The sequence below is a fragment of the Pelophylax lessonae genome (assembly GCF_965119305.1).
Source record: "Pelophylax lessonae genome assembly, chromosome: 12".
Taxonomy (NCBI): Eukaryota; Metazoa; Chordata; class Amphibia; order Anura; family Ranidae; genus Pelophylax; species Pelophylax lessonae.
Genome location: NC_138779.1, coordinates 123,311,382 through 123,333,643, shown reverse-complemented (window position 1 = coordinate 123,333,643; position 22,262 = coordinate 123,311,382). Strand labels below are relative to the sequence as shown.

General features: G+C 42.0%; 1 protein-coding gene across 2 annotated transcripts in view; it reads right to left on the bottom strand.

Moving 5' to 3' along the window:
* The window catches only part of TRIM29 (tripartite motif containing 29), a 62,978-nt gene that overhangs the window by 7,647 nt on the left and 33,069 nt on the right, over positions 1-22,262 (bottom strand). The window contains exons 5-7 of one of the 2 annotated variants that reach the window (XM_082273892.1): positions 6,309-6,404; positions 3,734-3,823; positions 641-724 (exon numbers count right to left, since the gene is read on the bottom strand). In XM_082273892.1, the coding sequence (XP_082130018.1) occupies positions 641-724; positions 3,734-3,823; positions 6,309-6,404 (270 nt within the window). The remainder of the gene's footprint in view (positions 1-640; positions 725-3,733; positions 3,824-6,308; positions 6,405-22,262) is intronic. The other variant, XM_082273893.1, reaches the window with a different exon arrangement.

Genomic DNA, 22,262 nt, shown 5'->3' with positions numbered 1-22,262 from the left:
TACGGCAGATGCATTAACGCATGGAATTTTGTGGGGTAATGTGCATTGCGTTTAAGAAGACCATTCATTTTTAATAGAATATCAATCCCTGTACAGAAATGTGTCACAAACCCCTTTAAAACACTTTACCTACTACATTTTTCAGGTTTCCTTTACTCAAAAACTATAAGGTCTCCTAAAACGTTTTAAACCCTACTTTGCTATCCTTGTACCCAACATAGAACACATTAATTGTATTTCTCGCTTTCCACAAACAAAATAATGCATTTATAAATATAATTGTAAATAAAAAAAATAATTTAAAAAATGTCTTCTTTGGATATGTTAGTTCTTAAGACTATAGACAAGGAAGCAACGTTTACAATTATGACATTGAGTAGAGGTTCAGAAAAGCAGTTAATGCCAGACACAAAGCATGATCAATGAACAAAGGATGGAATTTTTCTTTACATGATTTATATTCTGATTTCTACTGCAAATATAACACTAAGAGGCATATTTATAAAAGCAGAGGTCCATGTGTTTTTATAACAATGATCATTTATTCCCCCAAAAAAATGTTGGTGCAAGTCACATTCACTGCTTTTTAAATAGACCCCTTGGTGTAAAGTTCAATTAGCACTAGAACCTGTAGTAATACCTTTCTGAGAATAGTTCGAAGGGGAGAAACTGGGAGTATCCTCTTGGCCCGTAAAGGAAGAAGTGTCGTACATCCTGTGTGATCCTATAACAAGAGGTTCTATCTCTTAAGAATTACACTAAAGAACAAAGGCTTTATTTGATAAATTTCTATAGAGGATTCTTAGTTTACAAAGATTTGATTGTAATAATTTGTAAAAATGAACTTAATTTAAATGGCAAAAATATTTGATGTGGAAAATCATTAGGATGAATTGTGTGCTTTTTAAAATTACAGATTACTATGGTTAAATATCCCTAATATATTAAAAAAAAGACAGATCTAAGAAATCATGACTTGCCTTGGATCCAGACCCTATATGCAGAAAATGTATATATTTGCCTCTAGTTCTGATTTACGATTGCAGTAAACACTTGGGTTATTTACTAAAGAAGTACAATGCTCACTTTGCCCAATGATGCTGTGATGCTCTCAACTATCATGTGCAAGGGAAATTCCCATTTTTAAGTCCCATGTACATGTCTGGTTATTTGAAGTGACTGGTAATTACACATTTAACTCTTTTAGTAGATTGACTCCAGTCTGATTTGCATTCACAAAAAAAAACTTTAGAGACTATATACATTAAAATGCATTTGCTCTGCAAATGTACCTTGGCCAATGGGAAAAGTTTACTTAAGTATTAACAGATGTTAAGTTAATACATATATAAAGTGAAATGTAAAAGTCACTTTAACCCCCCACCACAGCCCTGACTGTATATACACATCTTTCCTCAATCCCACACCTCTCCTGACCATCAATAGTGAAGTGTCTCTTCCAGGTATGGATGATCACGTGGCCTAATCCTCCACCTCCTATGTAATAGGGCTATTTTCTTGGTGATAGGCAAACACTGTCACATGGGTCTGGGGAGGCACTGTGGGGTTGATTTACTAAGGGCAAATAGACTGTGCACTTTGCAAAGGGCAGTTGCACTCTGCAAGTTCTGTTGCTCCAGAACTTAATAAATGAGGTAAAGCTTTACTTTGCAAAGAGTACCTAATCACGTGCAGGGAAAATAAAAAACAACGTGTTTGCTTGCACATGACTGGATGATGAAAGTCAGCAGAGCTTCCGCTCATTTTCCTTTAGTTAAATCAACCCCGTTGTGTGCTCTGATTAGTCAGTTTTTAGCTTACATACTGATCTTTTTCTTCAGTCCAGACAGCCAAATAAAAAGGTGGAGTAGAGAGCAAGGTAAGGTGAGTGTGTACAGCTGGGGAAGGAGGGGAATTAAGTGGCCCTTTTACTTTGCCCTTCATGGGCAAAGGAAAGGGTCACATAAAGTGTTCATTTCAAACATACAATAATGTGCAGTAGGAGTTCCAATTTCAATCATTTTACTTTGACGTGATTGGATGTTTGGCACAAACTCAGGTTAGTTTCAGTTTACCTTACCTTTTACTTTATTAACTAACTCTCCTAAATCTAACCTGAGATTATGATGCAAATCCACTCAACTTCTAAGGGATACTGTATCTGCATTATATACACACATTGACTTATTGCATGAGAAATTCTGGGTTAGAGCATACAGCAAGCGAGCATATCACCTGGACATATCATGCAGATATTAACAGAAAGCAGGCAATTATAGCACATTTAAATTGCAAAACAGGGAACTACATACAGCTGTAATATGTTGCTTGCCGGTTAGGTTGTTAGGCACATACTTGACAGTGATAAGCAACTATGATTATTTATTTAACTTTTTTCTGAAATCTTTATTATTTTGTTTATACTATTTACACATTTACATTAGACTAATAATGTGCAGTATAAGAAAGGGTGGATGTAATCCCGCGCTTAGGATGGGTATATATGTAAGGATCCTATCCCCTAAGCACTCCACCAGGCAGCGCCAATCACTTCCCTTTTTCTTCCAATGTCCAGTATAATTTGCAATTTGCAAAGTTATATATTTTGTCTTCACTGCACTCAGGGCATGCTTATGAAAACTTTAAAAATAACCAATACCAATTTTGATAAAAAATAAAATAGAATTTCAAACCCCATTTCAGCCGACTGTAACTGTGCACCTATTCTCAAAAAATAATTTGTCCCCCACTTTTATAGTGACTGATGTATTTTTCGGACCTTTAATTTTCACACTTTGTGATTATGGTCTCAAATATGGGCCTAATCAACTTTAATCCCAACCACTGTCTCCTCTATGGACGAGATACGAATTTGGCTATTTCCAGTGAGTTGGAGAACTCCATGAAGTGTTTATACTTCACTTACCATTATGTGATATGGCTCTGGCAAGAATCTGGAGTTGGTATAATCAGGGCTGTACTATAAAGGCAGTTTAAGTAGGACCATCCCTTAACGCTCACAAAGATACTTAATATGTATTAGATGAATTTCTACAAGTAGTTTTTAAGTATCATCTTGTCAAATCTGCCTAGTGTGTGTCAGTAGAAAGACTATAGGGTGTGAAGGTAATAGTGATAATAAATCCTAATACCTGCGGTATTAACTTCTCAAAATTTCTATGTCATTTAGTAAGCCTGGTAAAACCTTTAACTGTGCAAAAGAATACTTTTTTTTCCAGCATGTATATTCATGTACCTAAATCATTTGAAAATTAAATGTCTGCATAGATATTTAAGAAAGGCTGAAAGCAGTGATAACAGTAAAATAATTTAATATGATACTTTCAGTTGTTGCATTTCAATATACAGTGTAAGGTATATTAGGGGGGATATACTAAAATTGTAGTATGCAAAATCTGGTGCAGCTCTGAATAGAAACAAATCAGCTTACAGGTTTTTTTTGTCAATGCTTAATTGAGCAAGCGGAAGTTAAAAGCTGATTGGTTACCATGCTCAGCTGCACCACCAATTGTGCTCCAGTTTTAGTAAATCCCACTTGCTGTGTCAATTCATAGACTCTTGGTGGGAATCGTTTTAATACATATGTTATGTGCACTTCTAACCATATGCAGTGCACCTTTAGCAGTGGCTGTCTTTTATATGAAAGCTGCATGTAGCTTTACGTCATTTTTCCTAAAAGTACATAGTTACACCAGAAACATAGTTTTTATACCTTTGGCTCCATAGAGACTGTTCATGCTTGCAGAAGGGCTGTCAGTTAAATTGTGTACAGAAGAAGGCTGATAGGATTGTCGTCCCCCAGCTGCTGGGTATAAAAGCAAGGTAAGTATGTGCATTAGAAATAATAATCATAAAAGTCATAATCTTTACTATACAGCACATAATCATGTGACCTACCTGTAAGAATAAATGTCTTCAAAAATAGAGAAATTGATGTCATTAAAAGTCAGATTATTTAAATTCCCTTATTCACTTCCAGGCATTGTTATTACATTTGAGAATTAGGTTTATAGCCATTCTTCTCATACCTTTTTTATTAATTTGGTGTTATGTCCACATGCCTTGGTCTGGATTCTTTCCTAGATACACATAATTTAACTGGATACTAATATTTATAGGAAAAGTTGATCCAGTGAATATCTGATTGCCTCTTGGGAGATCAGGGAATAATATTTCCCCTGCTGAAGCAAATTGGATCATGCATTTTTGTTTTTGTTTTGTTTTTTTTGCCTTCCTCTGGATCAACTGGACTTTTTCAGCCAGACTAACTATGTAAATATTTTTTACCAAGAACTTCCATGTATTGCTATTTAAGTAATTTTATACACTGTAGGTTTCACCCAAGAGTTCTCAGAATCACCAATAGAGGTGCTACTGTCTTACCCTGATATAAACAAACTGGTCACCACTACTTATTTATGGTTCCAGTCTGCTGGGAGCAACCCCTTCCATCTGGCACAACAGAAAGGGGAGGTGCTGATCCCTGGGTTATCTGAGGAAGGATGGGAGGAAGCCTCTGAGGTCTGTTTTCAGGATCTTATAAGCTCTAATTAACGCTATACACAATTTAATTTTATACACTATCTGCATTATACTGCTAGGAAATTGGCTCGTATGGGCTTTGACTCTGCTGCTGCCTGCCCCTGCTGTGGTTCAATGGGAGCAGATCTTATACACATGTTCTGGACCTGCCCTAAAATCTCAAAGTATTGGAAAGACATTTTCTCCTTTTTTTAAAATACCCTCCATTTGCCTGTGCCTCATACCCCGGAGGTTGGACTGCTTGGTATTCTAAATGACTTTATACACCGGACACATGCTCGAACTCTGGTTTGCGTGTTACTGTTCTATGCTAGGAAATTGATTCTATTTAGATGGAAGAATGTTTATTCACCTTTGGTACAAAACTTTTATAGTTTGGTGAATAAAGATCTACCTGTTTACAAGTTGATATATAAGGCCAGGACCTGCACCAATAAGTTCTCTAAAATCTGGCAGCCCTGGCTTGATAATGCAGACCTCTTTTTGGAAAGATACCCCACTACCTCAACACTTGTAAAAGGTAGCTATAATTCAATACCTATATATTGATGGAGTGCCAAGGCCCAAGCTGTGGGCTTCTTGGCTCTCCTGCTAGAGGGAATGGGAGGCACGGAGGGGGCATGAGTGTTGTATGTGTGTTTGTGGGTGACTGGTTGTTTTAGTTGTTTTGTGGTTGTTGTTTTCTTTGACTTTTTCACTGTACAAAGATGGCTGAGCTATATTCAGGGCTCAATGTAGTCCAACCAAACTAGCTCTGTTATCCTAAGTACTATCTCTCCCTATGGGGAAACAAACCTATTATATCATCACTTTTGTTAACTATTGGCCTCTCAAGGCTGATTGTGATATTAATTTTCTTATACATTTACCCTTGTAAAATGTGTTAAGCTTCTGGATAATGTAATGTGCAAAAGAACAGAAATAAACACCTTTAAAAAAAAAAAAACTCTATAGACTGTAGAACATGAAATTCCAAAAGAATCAACAGTTTTCGAGATGCTCCAGCCTTAGATCATAAATCTTCAGTTTTTTTCAATGTTTGATTGAACAAGTGAACCCCCTTACCCAGTGTTACTCAACTCCGGTCCTCAGGGCACACTAACAGGCCAGGTTTGCAAGAAAACTGAAATATATCACAGGTGATATAATTTGCTGCTCAGTGATTGCAGTATTCTAGTCTGCATCTCCCCAAGGTAATACTTAAAATCTGACCTGTTAGCGTGCCTTGAGGACCGAAGTTGAGAAACACTGCCCTAACCTGTCCCCATGCTTTATCCCCATGCTTTATGTACTTGATTTCAACATGAATTTCAGCTATATTATTTTATTTAACAATTAGGTATACTGAATAAAGTGGCCACTGAGTGCACAGCATAGTCATCATATGACATATGCTACTATTAGCTTTTTTTTAATGTAATCATAAATGTACACTGTATTCTTATGATCACCTCCTCCACTGCAGAGTGATTAGGTGTCAATATTCTGCTTAAGAATAAGAAGGCCAAAACTAGAATGTACCCATCATTGTATATGCTTAGAATACATTTTGATTTATCTTTTGCAACGTTGTTTAGTTTTCTCTCCCCATCTCTCTTTCTCTTTTTATCTGGCTCTCTTACAATGGACATTTTGTATAATTTTGCCACAGCTGTCAGGTATTAAAGTATAAGACAGTTCTCTTTCTATACTACTACTAAGAAGAAGAAAAAAAACATAGCAGGCTAAACAATGCTAATTGTTACCTTTCACATTAAAGAGAGAGCTGAACCTTCCATATGATTCATTTGGTTGTTGTGTCCAGTTAGTTGCAAGATCCTTCATCATGTATCTGTTCTCCACTAAAACGCAAGAATAAACATGTTCAAGCTAAAGAACCACATTCATGACAACAAGGCTATCATTTAATTACATTCTAACAGAATCTAGAATGTTATTGTTTTTTCGTCATGTGTTCTATGGTCATGTTACATTTCTATAAATATATATTATTCTTTAATGATGCTAGAAAAACATATCATTATACACCAAATATAAAGTTTAAAAATAAAACATTGATAATCGTAAATAAATATGTATTCAAGGACAATATGTACCTATTACTTTGAAGTGGAACTTCTATAATAAAAATGTCAGGTCTTGCTTGTCCGTGAGGCCCCACCCTCAGAATAAAGTACAGTAGTTTACAGTTTAAAAGGGCAAATCATTAACAAAAAATGGACAAAATACCGCAGACCCTGGATTCTGGCCACTTCTCTTAGGTCCAGTGACATCATTGATCCTCACCGCTATTTCTTGGGAAAGCTGAGTACTTCACATCCAGCTAAAATACACTCCTGCACAGTGCAGGCACACAATCTCATTGGGATTGGAAAATATAGCATTAGCAGGAGGCAGTAGTGGGACATCAACAGTGCCTAGAGGAAGTCGCCAAAAGCTGGGTCCAAGGTATTATTTTTTTCTAATATATATATATATTAGCTTTTAATTAATGTATTGTATCGTGACAACCAAGCCTTGCATTTCCATGAAGAGTCCTTTTAAAAGCTAAGCTCCATGCAAACAGTAAAATGTTAAAATATCTGGTAATGTTTTACCTGCCAAAACCTTTGTTTTGCTTAATTCCTATTTGATCCAAGCACCCAGCCCAGCTACCATAACTCTCTGCAGACTACACTGAAGGAAAAGCTGAACTCCAACCATACTTTCAGACCTGCACAGGCTCCCAAACTAACTTTTAAGACCATTCTTTAAGACATGGTCAAAATTTATTGTAGCAGAATCCACAACTGAGGGACTTTTTTTCTATTTTAACTTACCCGGGTGCGCAACGGAAAATATTAAGGGTACAATTTTTATGTGTATCTTTGTGATTTTTACTATACACTTTTATAGTTATCACCACCAATAAAATTGAGTTTTGCACAGTAACCCTGTGTGAGCCCTAATTAATACAACCTTTCTGAGATGGCCTACACCATCTCATCTTTTACTTTTTGTATCCTACATATTGTATTTGCTCATCCTATGTTTTATCTCTCTTCCACAAAATCTAAAGATATAGTACAAATAGACAGTATGCAAAGTTCCATTGATGATACATGCTAGAAATGTGATATGGAATTCATTGTTACAGCTAATTGTGTATACACTCCACATCTAGTTATGACTACCATGTATTATATAAGTGCTAAATCTATTGTCTACTTATATATTTTTCGAAAAAAAATTGTATAAAAATTTCACATGCTAGTCCTGAAAGAAAGACCAGGTCTGGCTACTTTTTTTATGACATTTAAGAGATTATAATGCTTTATATATATGGATTCTCCTTCCTAACACTGATGCCCAAGACATTGATGTCCTACTGATGTGTTTACTCTTCGAGGACTATGCTAGGTTCAATCATATGTACCTTGGATACACTGCATATCATCTTTTTATACATTTGTATCTTGTTGGGCCTTAATAAAGTAGGAATGAACTAAAGTTTCACAGACTAAAAAAATATGATAATATAGAGGAAGGAAGGGACCAGAATGAAGGTAGACTAAACTTCAGCTTTAAGAAGTACATCACATCCTTTGATTGGACAAAGAACAAAAAGCTAAAGCGGTGAGTACCTGAGATTCAGGTACTTATGTTAGTTTTATCAAAATTGTATTTATTGGTTTTATGTGCCAGACTATATTTTAAATGATGTGTGTATTATGGTATTATAAATATATAATGTTATTTAAAACATAAAGAAAAAAAAATAGAAAATACTATGTACCTATGCTTACCAAAAACTGATAACATGTTTATTAAGACAACTCAAAATTGAAAGTATACAGAATGTAGACTCTCTAAAATCTCAAATAGATTTTAATATGTTATTGTAATTTCAAATGTCATGGGGAGCAGGTGTGTTAAATTTGGTGTTATCGCTCTCACTCTCTCATACTAGTCACTGGAAGATCAACATGGAACCTCATGGCAAAGAACTCTCTGAGGATCTGAAAAAAAAAGAACTGTTGCTCTACATAAAGATGGCCTAGGCTATAAGAAGATTGCCAAGACCCTGAAACTGAGCTTCAGCACGTTGGCCAAGACTATACAATAATTTAATAGGACAGGTTCCACTGAGAACAGGCCTCACCATGGTCAACCAAAAAAGTTGAGTGCACATGTTCAGCATCATATCCAGAGGTTGTCTTTGGGAAATAGACTTATGAGTACTGCCAGCATTGCTGCAACGGTTGAAGGGGCGGGGGTCAGACAATCAGTGCTGATACCATACGCCGCACACTGCATCAAATTGGTCTGCATTGGGGTTGTCCCAGAAGGAAGTCTCTTCTATGGATGATGCACAAGAAAGCCCTCAAACAGTTTACTGAAGACAAGCAAACCAAGGACATGGATTACTGGAACCATGTCCTGAGGTCTGATGTGACCCAGATAAACTTATTTGGTTCAGATGGAGTCAAGCGTGTGTCATGGCAACCAGATGAGTAGTACAAAGACAAGTGTGTCTTGCCTACAGTCAAGCATGTGTCATGGTCTGGAACTGCATGAGTGCTGTTGACACTAGGGAGCTACAGTTCATTAAAGGAACCATGACTGCCAACATGTTCTGTAAACATACTGAAGCAGAGCATGATCCCCTCCTTCGGAGACAGGGCTGTAGGACAGTATTCCAACATGATAATGACCCCAAACACACCTCCAAGATTACCACTGCCTTGCTAAAGAAGCTGAGGGTAAAGGTGATGGACTGGCCAAGCATGTCTCCAGACCTAAACCTTATTGAGCATCTGTGGGGCATCCTCAAACGGAAGGTGGAGAAGCGGAAGGTCTCTGACATCCACCAGCTCCGCAATGTTGTCATGGAGGAATGGAAGAAAACTCCAGTGTCAACCTGTGAAGCTCTGGTGAACTCCATGCCCAAGAGGGTTAAGGTAGTGCTGTAAAATAATGTTGGCCACACAAAATATTGACACTGGGCCCAATTTGGACATTTTCACTTAGGGGTGTACTCACTTTTGTTGCCAGTGGTTTAGACAATAATAGCTGTGTGTTGAGTTAATATGAGGGGACAGCAAATTTACACTGTTATACAAGCTGTACACTCACTACTTTAAATTGTAGCAAAGTGTCATTTCTTCAGTGTTGTCTCATGAAAAGGTATAATAAAATATTTAAAAAAATGTGTACTCACTTTTGTGAGATACTGTATATACATACATACAGTGAATACACACAGTAGAGCATGCCAATTATATTTTTTCCTCAAAATACAGTAAACCATTGTTTTGTATCAGTGACTCAACTAAATATTTAAAGTACTTTTTTGCACCACATGTTTCTCAGAGACTGGCTTTATTGGTATGAAAACCCACCTAATACACATAATTGTATCAACATGCATTCTGCATTATTTAGCTTGGGCAAAAACCATTACACACAGATTTATATAAATGCTTGAATATATTTGCATTTAAAACTTGCAGTTTGGCAGTTTTCAAAATGCCCTTCTGTACAGCCTTTTCATCTTTTTTGCTGAAATGCCATTAAGCAATGTCACAGGACATTTAAAATGGCTTTACAGACTTTACAATGACAAAATACTGTAACTGTGGAAAACATAACAAATGAGTTGTTTCTTAACTTCACAATCTATCCAGTCATTCATTTCCTAAATATATGGTCTGGATTAGTCAGTCAGTTATAATCTTAAACTAGTTAAATATACTTGTTTGTGTTCAAACACCTCTAAAAGGAATTCCAAATTTTACAATTGTCAGTAGAACAAGAGATGAGGCAAAATCTTTCACTGGGGACCCCTTTTTCAATGCAACTGACTTACTTCATTTTGGAGGGATTTCCTAACCCTTCAAATTGCACCTCCAGTAGGGATGAGATTGGGTTTGGTCAAAATCCACGTTCATCTGAACCTGGAAAGAAGCTGTCAGTGCTGGCCCAATCAGCTGCGGCCGATGCATTTCTCACCATGCAGCTGCAGGTATACAAAGGGGGGGGGGGGGTGCTCATGATATCATTGACCTAATATGGCCACATGGCATTTTTTTATCATATATTTGTTTGTTTCTTTGCTTTCCCGAATAACAATACAGGTTCACTGGAATGCATGAAAACCATACAGCTGGTCCAAAAATGCTATTTAATTAAATGTTAAAGAATTAATTCCCTGTAAGGTCAGAAATGCAAAAAGACAGAAATATATTAACAATGGAAAAATAATATCCCCCCCCAGTAATGTAAGAGAACCATGTTTTTCTTGTTATTCTGAACTGTTACACATTTATTACTGTTAGTGTACTCCAAACAAACAAAACGTCTAGCAGCTGCATTCTCACAATTCTGTCTTTTTATGTGAAAACTTATTTTGAGATTAGTGAATAATGTATAGCATAACATTTTCTTTGGAAGGTTAGTAAAATTTAATTATATAATGTTACCAAATGTTTCTCTTGTATGAATTATACATTATGATCAAGCACATAACTACTATGATGACAAAGCAACAGCACGTGAGGATCATGAACTATTGTGTATTCCACCTTTGCCACTGGACTTATAATTTTATTATTTTATTTTATAATATAGACTACTTTAGCTATAATTCACTATTTTTTTTTATAAGGGAGAGTAAATGATTTTTTTTAAGTACCAAGGTATGAGTGTTAACAAAACCAAGTACAAGCTTTGTGAATTTTTCAGGCTTTACTAGGGCTTAAAGTGGTTGTAAACCCTCACATATACCCAGTGAAGGGAACGGTCGCAGATGATAAACAGACATGAAACAAATCCTCCTACATAAGTTTTACTTGTATATCTGCAGTCTTCCCCTTTCTTCACCCTTTCAAAAGTGCAGATCATGTTAAAAATCTTTCTTCAGATGCCAGCCAGTGGTGGCTGGTGCATTAGGGGCGCAGGGGCGCCGCCCCCCCATCCATTCGGCCGGCCCCCTAATATACATGCGAAGCGCTGGATGCATGGACTTCAATGGGGCTTTTTTTTTTTTTTTTTTGCCATGTGATTAGAGCCAGAGGCTCTAATAGGCTAAAAAAAAGGGTGGGCTTGGGGCGCAGAGCACTGCGCTGCCCCAAGCCCACCCATTTGTGTGACAATAGCGAATGGAAATTCGCTATTGTCACACGGATTCTCCTCCTGGCCAATCAGGACCCGTTTCCCGATTGGCCAAAAGGAGAAGCCATGCCATTGGGCATGGAGGAGGAGGAAGGAGAAGCAGAAGACAGGAGGAAGAAGCCGAAGCAGCCGCCGCAGGGTGAGTGAGCGGGGGGGGGTCCTGTCCTCTGTCCTCTATCCTGTCCCCTGTCCGGATGTGGACCTGGGGGGCTATGGTGCGCGGCCTGGTGTGGTCCCGGGGGGGGGGGGTATGGTGCGGTCCATCTGCTGCCCCCCCCGGCCCATGGAGCACCAGCTGCCACTGATGCCAGCGGTACATAGGGGAGGGTGGAGAGGCTTCAAATACACTGTGTGAGAGCTTATTGGAGAAAAGAGACACACACCCCCTCCACACGGCAGAGGAATGAAGGAACATGCAGAGCTGTATTCTGAATAGACAAGCTACGTGCTTATCTCCCTCTAACCACCCTCCGTGACACACATTTTTATCTCATGTTATCTCATGTGTTGGAGAACTTGTCAGAAGTGACTCATGCTGATAACAGAGGAACAAAGCACCAGAGAGAAATGACACTTAGAGCTTTGAAGAGAGATAAGTTAACACTACAGATATATGTGCTTAGTTTAAATTTAATGAATGGGGTTTACAACCACTTTAAGGGCTCTTGTACACAGGCCGGCTGAGCCCATTTGGCATAATTGCAGCTGTATTCCCTCCACCCAGTTCAGGTGCAGCATACAGCCTGTCATTGACAATTGCTGCACTCATGCATACGGCGGTGCTATTGTAAGCACAAGTACCGCATAATGGCCTATGCAAAAATTAGAAAGTTTTCTTTTTTGTGTATACGCCTGTACGCTGTGTTTAGGATTGCTCCACCATATACAGTTATGCTGAATGGACTCAGCACACGGGCTCTGCTGGTCTATGTGCATAGCCCTAATTGTTAAAACAAAGGCCAATGTGTTTTGGGGTTAATGCACCCCCCTTTTAACAGGGATATACATAAAACACATCACATAGAATATATTATTCGTTTTGTTTTGCCCTTAGCTGTCAATTTCCATTACAGATAATTGTGTTTTTCGCTTATAATGTCTATGATTCAACACCAGTTCTCCTCTTCCTTCCTAATGATAACACTTACCAGCTTAATATTTCTTTAGGCAGGAAATGCACATATTTTCACTTATTTTACAAGTGACAATAATTCTTTGTATTTGGACTTGTTATTAACAGCTTTGACAAATAACATAACAGTGAACAGTCCTTCAGGACTGACTCAGAGAGTTTCTCACTTGTGATGATGCTTTTTAGCGACAGACCTCTGACCTGAATTTCTACTTAGTCATTTCTCTTTGTAAGAGTTGTAGACATTTTGCCACCTTTTTTTATAAAAACGTTGAGAGGCAACCTCTAATGATGACACTTTTTATCTTGCAAGATCAGAGGTTTAACGGAAAATCATTGGCCCCATAGCAAAATTATGACAGGGTCCATCCATCCTCTTGTTGCCTTCTCGTTCAGAGAACTCTACAAGTGTTGGTGTACCAATGTGCTCATGTACAATATATATTATAAATTGTTGGCGCAATTAATAAAATAACACTTCTCATTGATTGCAGATAGTATAATATCAGAATATTGTTGGATTACAGGAAATCTGTTGGTTCAGTCAGAGAAATAAAACATAGAAAGGGAGCTGATACAAGGCTTGATATCAGTAAGTGATGTGACAATTCCTGGTTGTGTAATGTAGACAGGCAAAGTAGCACCATCTGCACTCTGCCATAGAAGCACCACCTACACTCTGTGCAGTAATATAATGGCAGCTGAGAAGCACTCTATACATTTTCAATGCCAGTTTTGCAAACTGCAAGTTTACTTGAATGGGGAAGGTACAGGGGTGCCATAAGTAATGCAGGCAATTTGCTAAGTTAATAAACCGCAAACCTTTAGTAAATCTACCCTGTTGCATTCTGTCTCTGTACTCTGAGTGAGGATCCAACAAAGCTTGCAGGACACAGCCCTAGAGGATTAGAACTGCATACTCCTGTTTTTTTTTTTTTCATTGTAGAATAAAAAAGGATAATTAAACCCCTTACAGCCCTCGTATTTCTTTTTTTCCCTTTTAATAGTTTTTATTAAAGCATTTCAAAGTACAATTCATAACATAAAGAAGCATCTGGATATAAGCAATGCACTATTGGCTGCCAGTACTTTAGCCATCAATAACATAAGTCTCTATTTTAAATTGACAAAAATACAGAGGTGGACCATGGATATCATGGAAGGATTCAGGTGGCCAGCAATATGCTTATCAAGATGTGCTGCAAAATCCTCTTAGGAGAGTTAAGTCAGCTTCAAAGTAGAGACAAGAGAAAAATGATCTCTATGGTAGGGAGGTATGAGGAGGTATCAGAAGGGGGTAGAGAGGGAGGAAAAGGAGGAGGGAGGAGGGGTAAGGGGACATCAAAGACACCCAAGCCAGGGCCTTAGGGCTCTAGTCCCTGGCAAAAGTGTTACTTTTAAAGACAGGGATATAACCACATACGGTAACAATATAGATATAACTATATGTGTACATTTTTACAGTTAAAAAAAAATGATGTGCTCCAACTTTTCTACAGCGCTTTATCTTTAAGGAGCCGTCTGCCAATTGTTCTTGTGTATCCCTCCTCCATCAGGTCTGCAAGGTATGCCTACATGATATAGAGAGCTCTGCAGACATCTCCTCACTTTATGTCACTTGGAGATCACAAAATGTTGTTCCCTACAGGAATTAGATGATTAAAAATTAAAGGGTTTCTCTGGAGGAGTAAAGCCTAGTACTAATGGGCCAAATGTCGTGCGACAACGGCCAGGTCAATAGAAACCAGCCGATATTCGGCCCGTGTGTATCGCAGCTGGTCCTACAGATATTGGCCAACTTCTGTGCAAGGCTCAGGACCGAAAATGAATGGTCTGCTGACCAGAGTGTTCTGGTAGGGGGTGGTCCCCCCTGTCAGAACACAATAGCACAGCAGGGGAGATCGTTGTACTAACATTGGATTGTTAGTACAGCAGCTCTGACCTAAGCTGTGAGGTTTTTTCGTTCAACCCGTTGGGTTAAATGAAAAAGAACTAATAGTGTATGCTTGACTATAGGTTATCTGTAGTACCTTAACAGTGGGGTTGGTTTACTATAACAGGAGAGTGCAAAATCTGGTGCAGCTGTGCATGGTAGCCAATCAGCTTCTAACTTCAGTTGCTAAATTAACTTTTGACAATAAAACCTGGGAGATAATTGGTTTCTATGCAGAGCTGCACCAGATTTTGCAATCTCCTGTTTTAGTTAATCAACCCCTGTGTGACCTACTTGGATAAATATGACATTTGCCTGATTTATAGTATCATCCCCTTTGTATACCATATGGTATATCCAAGAACAGCACTTTACATGGTACAAATGAGCTTTATCCCAAATCCCCATTCCATTTAAATTTTAGATATAGTGATAATGGCTTTCTAAAGATGATAGGAACTTCAGTAAGGTTGTTTTATTCATATTGTGCCTGGGGTTGGAAGGTAGATCAGTTAATAAAAAATGTATTGCACAAAACCGCAGAAATCAACACACATTTAGAAAAGCAATTAGGCTTCTCTGTGTAGCACCTAAGTCTGCGCTACATCCTGAGAACTAAAAGAAAGGCAAATTAATATGATGACTCCTAACAGGAAATATCCGTACAGCGCAGAATAATGGAATATTTTGGAAGTGGCAGAGCGGATTTATTTATAGGTAAAAAGGCAGCTCTTAAAATATAAGAATATTTTATCTTGGCACCTGGCCAGTATTCTGTGGCTGTATGCAAATTTGTGGTTTTCTATGGCATAGCAAGAAAGCTATCAAACTGCTAAAATACTTTTTTCTCAGATAGAAGTTCCTTGGAGCAACAGCTATTCTCATTTAGCATACAGAAGGCACGTGTCATCAGTATAATACATGAAGTGACATCATTCTGGATATAGTAGTTGCCTGGCTGTCTCTAGCCTCCTTTTAGTCACTGACTTAAAACAAACATGCAGCAAGAAAAGCGAGTCCTGCAGGAACGCATGGGAAAGGTGTTCCTGTACTTTTTCTGTTAGCAGCCGCGTCCTGGTGCCCCTCCCCAACAGAATCGCAGAGCTACCTTCTACTCTGGGATGATGGGTCGGTAAGCCCAGATTATGGGTTCCCGACCCGCCATCCCCGAGCATCAGTGTGAACTGAAGGAACTGAGGTGGCACTAGAGTAAGGGGAGCCGTTGCTTCCTGTATTGTGCTGGCTCTAGTCACAGGCGGAATGATACCAAATGTACTCCGCCTGTGACAGGGCACAGGTGCACTACAAGAAGCAGGGGCTCTGCTCTCTACCGCAGACGCATGCTTCCTCCAGCACGACTCCTGTCACACTGATGGTCAGGAACCTGCCAGCAGTACCAGCCAGCACTATAAGCCAGCAGTACCCACCAGCTATACAAGCCAGCAGTACCCACCAGCAGTACCAGCCAGCAATACAAGCCAGCAGTACAAGCCAGCAATAGCAGCCGGGAGTACCTGCCGGCAGTACCCACCAGCAGTACCAGCCAGTAGTACCAGCCAGCAGTACCAGCCAGCAACACAAGCCAGCAGTACCAGCCAGCAGTACCCACCAGCAGTAGCATCCAGCAGTACCCACCAGCAGTAGCAGCCAGTAGTACTCACCAGCAGTACCCACCAGCAATTCAAGCCAGAGGTAGCCACCAGCAGTACCCACCAGCAATACAAGTCAGCAGTACCCACCAGCAGTACCAGCCAGCAGCACCCCCCAGCAGTACCAGCCAGCAATACAAGCCAGCAGTATCAGCCAGCAGTACCCACCAGCAGTAGCAGCCAGCAGTACCCACCAGCAGTAGCAGCCACTAGTACACACCAGCAGTACCCACCAGCAATGCAAGCCAGCAGTAGCAGCCAGTAGTACCCACCAGCAGTACCTGGCAGCAATGCAAGCCAGCAGTACCTGCCAGTGATACAAGTTAGCAGTACCAGCCAGCAGTACCCACCAGCAGTACAAGACAGCAGTACCCACCAGCAGTACCAGCCTGCAGTGCCCACCAGCAGTAGCAGCCAGTAGTACTCACCAGCAGTACCCACCAGCAATGCAAGCCAGCGGTAGCCACCAGCAGTACCCACCAGCAATACAAGTCAGCAGTACCAACCAGCAGTACCCACCAGCAGTACCAGCCAGCAGCACCCACCAGCAGTACCAGCCAGCAATACAAGCCAGCAGTACCCACCAGCAGTAGCAGCCAGCAGTACCCACCAGCAGTACCAGCCACTAGTACCCACCAGCAGTACCCGGCAGCAATGCAAGCCAGCAGTACCCACCAGCAGTACCAGCCAGCAGTACCCACCTGCAGTACCTGCCAGCGATACAAGTCAGCAGTACAAGCCTGCAGTACCCACCTGCAGTACCAACCTGCAGTATGCACCAGCAGTACCCACCAGCAGTACCTGCCAGCAGTACCCACCAACAGTACCCACCAGCAATTCCCACCAGCAGTACAAGCCAGCAATACCCACCAGCAGTACCCACCAACAGTACCCACTAGCAGTACCCACCAACAGTACAAGCCAGCAGTACCCACCAACAGTACCTGCCAGCAGTACCAGCCAGCAGTACCCACTAGCAGTACCAGCCATCAGTACCCACCAATAGAACCCACCAGCAGTACCCACCAACAGTACCCACCAGCAGTATCAGCCAACAGTACCTGCCAGCAGTACCAGCCAGTAGTACTCACTAACATTACCCACAAGCATTACCAGCCAGCAGTACCTACCAGCAGTACCCAACTAACAGTACCCACCAGCAGTACCAGCCAGCAATACCCAACAGCAGTACCCAACTAACAGTACCGCCAGCAGTACTAGCCAGTAGTACACACCAATAGTATCCACCAGCAGTACAAGCCAACAGTACCCGCCAGCAATTCCCACCAGCAGTATTCACCAGCAGTACCCGCCAGCAGTACCCACCATCAGTACCAGCTAGCAGTACCAGCCAGTAGTACCCACCAGCAGTAGCCACCAGCAGTAGCTCCCAGCAGTACCAGCCAGCAGTGCCAGCCAGCAGTAACCACCAGCAGTACCAGCCAACAGTACCCGCAAGCAGTAACCACCAGCAGTACCAGCCAGCAGTACCAGCCAGCAGTTCCCCCACCAGCAGTACCCACCAGCATTACCCGCCAGCAGTACCAGTCAACAGTACCTGCCAGCAGAACCAGCCAGGAGTACCAGCCAGAAGTACCAGCCAGCAGTATCCACCAGCAGTACCAGCCAGCAGTACCCACCAGCAGTACCAGCCAGAAGTACCCACCAGCAGTACAAGCCAGCAGTACCCACCAACAGTACCCACCAGCAGTACAAGCCCACAATACCCACCAGCAGTACCCACCAACAGTACCCACTAGCAGTACCCACCAACAGTACAAGCCAGCAGTACCCACCAACAGTACCTGCCAGCAGTACCCACTAGCAGTACCAGCCAGCAGTACCCACCAATAGAACCCACCAGCAGTATCTGCCAACGGTACCCACCAGCAGTATCAGCCAACAGTACATGCCAGCAGTACCAGCAAGTAGTGCCCAACAGCAGTACCAGCCAGTAGTACCCACCAACAGTACCCACAAGCAGTACCAGCCAGCAGTATCTACCAGCAGTACCCAACTAACAGTACCCGCCAGCAGTACCCACCAGCAGTACCAGCCAACAGTACCCGCAAGCAGTACCCACCAGCAGTACCAGCCAGCAGCACTAGCCAGCAGTACCCACCAGCAGTACAAGCCAGGAATACCTGCCAGCAGTAACCACCAGAAGTACCAGCCAGCAGTACCCACTAGCAGTACCAGCCAGCAGTTCCCCCACCAGCAGTACACACCAGCATTACCCACCAGCAGTACCAGTCAACAGTACCTGCCAGCATAACCAGACAGGAGTACCAGCCAGAAGTACCAGCCAGAAGTATCCACCAGCAGTACCAGCCAGCAGTACCCACCAGCAGTACCAGCCAGAAGTACCCACCAGCAGTACCCACCAACAGTACCCACCAGCAGTACAAGCCCACAATACCCACCAGCAGTACCCACCAACAGTACCCACTAGCAGTACCCACCAGCAGTACAAGCCAGCAGTACCCACCAACAGTACCTGCCAGCAGTACCCACTAGCAGTACCAGCCAGCAGTACCCACCAATAGAACCCACCAGCAGTACCCGCCAACAGTACCCACCAGCAGTATCAGCCAACAGTACATGCCAGCAGTACCAGCCAGTAGTGCCCACCAGCAGTACCAGCCAGTAGTACCCACCAACAGTACCCACAAGCAGTACCAGCCAGCAGTATCTACCAGCAGTACCCAACTAACAGTACCTGCCAGCAGTACCAGCCAGCAGTACCCACCAGCAGTACCCAACTAACAATACCCGCCAGCAGTACCAGCGAGTAGTACCCACCAATAGTATCCGCCAGCAGTACAAGCCAACAGTACCCGCCAGCAATTCTCACCAGCAGTATTCACCAGCAGTACCCACCAGCAGTACCCACCAACAGTACCCACCATCAGTACCAGCTAGCAGTACCAGCCAGTAGTACCCACCAACAGTAGCCACCAGCAGTACCCACCAGCAGTACCAGCCAACAGTACCCACAAGCAGTACCCACCAGCAGTACCAGCCAGCAGCACCAGCCAGCAGTACCCACCAGCAGTACAAGCCAGGAATACCTGCCAGCAGTACCAGCCAGCAGTACCCACTAGCAGTACCAGCCTGGGGACAGCAGCAGCCAGCGATAACTGCAGTAATCCTGAGGAAGAAGTGAAGATTGAGGTCAGTTGAGGTGCAGGTATACTGCAGTGCATTCATGTGAAAGTAGCCTTAGGCCCCTTTTACACGATCGGTCCGATCAAGTCAGCCTGTCTGTTTTTCAGGTGGACCAATTTGGACTCTCCATCCACCTCTATAGAGTGGCAGATGTAAACGGACTTGTATCCCTTTACACCCGCCTATCTCCAGTCTGATCCACTTAAAAAAACAGAAGGGGATCTGTCCCCTTCTGTCTAGGCAGACCGGATCGGAGGGCCCATAGAGTAGAATGGGCTGTGTCTGCTCTGCATATGCTGAGTGGACACAGACCTGTCATCTGTCTTCTCTGCTCATTGTGGCCCGCGACTGGTTACGAAGTTGCTAAAGTGGCCCTTGCTCCTCAAAAGGTATATATATATATATATATATATATATATATATATAAACACACTTTTTTATTTTTGCGGGGGGGGGATCTTGGGTGAGTTCCCACACTATTATTCCCAGGACTTGACCCCTGCATGGGCCCACAAGGCATAATAATGCACTGGGTCCCCTACAAGAAAGATGGCAACCTGCGGCATGCTACGCAGCAAACCGTGGGTGTGGCTACATTTTACTACATTTTGGGTGTGGCTTTTTAGTCTGATTAGAACTTTTAGTCTGATTTTTATCTACTTTTTTACTTTTTTTTAAATGACATTTTAAATTTTTTTACAATGCGGTTGGGGGGTCTTTAGTAAGATATTAAAGATCTAAACAGACCCCATAAGTTTCACTTTTGAGACAGAGAAAGGGACTGAGGAAACACATTCTCCAGTTGGGAATGAGTTGGTGCATGGAACTAAAGGGATCTAGGGGGGGCTCTGAGGGAGAAAGAGATCTAAGGGCTCATTCAGATGTGAAAATGCTGACAAACTGCGCCGCAACCATGTGCATTGCACATGGGCTCAGGGTGGTTATGGTGCAGCCTCATTCATGGTGACATGCTATTTAATTTTCACCACGCGTACAGCCCTGAGATGGGTAGTCAGGGTGGTAAAGACATGGCTCAACTGCCTGCTTTTACTGGCCTCATTTATACTTGTGATTGTGGGGGCAGTAAAAACAGGTGTCTGGGACATGATTTTACCAACACCCTCCATTGCATTCAGGGGGCAGTACTGTATGTGACCCATTTAAGTGAAGCTAATGGTCAGTGATACCACCAGAATACAATGTCCTGGTGGGGGACATTGTTTGGATAGGGGAATCTGTTTGTTCTTCCTTCAGACTGCTGACTGAAGGGGGAAAAAAACGACTAATCTATAGACAGCTTAAAGAGCTGCAGTGAACATGCTAGAATGCAGGACAGTTGGAAGAGATATAAGGTGAGCTGGGATAGGAGGGGTGAAAAACAGGTAGATGCGTGCACTAGTGTGGAATGGCCAGAGCTTAGAATGAAGGCTGAAGCCATGTTTGTTGTGGAGATTTATGGTGGGGAGAGCAGATAGCAGAAGAAGAAATAGGAGAGGACATAAAGTTAACATGGGAGAGGGGAGGAGGACTGGGAAAAAAATTCTGACTTACTGCATAATGGAAGTGTAGGTAGAGGGAGAAGGGATGAAGCAGGAGAGAAACCGGCCCAGGTGCAGCAGGAATAAGTGAAAATAACTAATCTGGAAAGAAGGTGAAAGGAGTCATGACCCAGGAAGTAGAGGGAGCTGATAGAAGTGGAGCGGGCTCCAGGAGGAAGGAGAGGGGTTGTAGCTGGAAGAGTCGGATAACCTTGTGCAGTGCAAGAATACATTTGTGCTCCAGTGCCAGCAGAATCCCCCTAAGTTGGAGACGGCCCTGATGGGGCCCCATGAGCACTTGGGGACTCTGGGCACTGCCCAGGGGAGCTCGCTGGATAAGATGGCCCTGTCTCAAAGCAGTGAATCTAGAGCAGGGGTCTTCAAACTATGGCCCTCCAGTTGTTCAGGAACTACAATTCCCATCATGCCTTGTCATGTATGTGAATGTCAGAGTTTTACAATGCCTCATGGGACGTGTAGTTCCGCAACAGCTGGAGGGCCGTAGTTTGAGGATCCCTGATCTAGAGGATCAGCATTAAATCTATTATTGCACATTGAGTACAGGCTGGTTGTACAGTTCAGAGAACACTGAACTATCTAGTAAGAAAGCCCAGCATTGGCAATTTGCTTTCTGGCACTCTAACTGAAACCCAATTGAAGCACTATATGAGTTGAGGAGGGAGGAGGTGTATTCTTCTTTAGACTCCTTTACCAATGCGTGTTTTGAATAGCAGGATATCAAATAACAACGCATTCATAGCAAAGTCGAAAAATCGCTTAGTGGGTTGTCAAGTGATTCAATTGCATTACCTACTGTATAGAAAAGGTAAATCACACAGTGGCTAAGTGGTTAGCACTTCCACCTGGCAGACCTAGGGTTGTCAGTTTGAACCCCAACCATGACACTACCTCCCTGGAGTTTGCATTTCTCTCAGTGGCTGTGTGGGTTTCCTTCCACACTCCAAAGACATGCTGGCACATAAATTGGCCCTAGTATGTGTATTGTATGAATGTGAGTTTGGAACCTTAGATTGCAAGCTCCTTGAGGGCAGGGACTTATGTGTATGTACAATATATATTTAAGTGCTGCGTAAACTTGTTGGCTCTATATAAATACCTGTAATAAA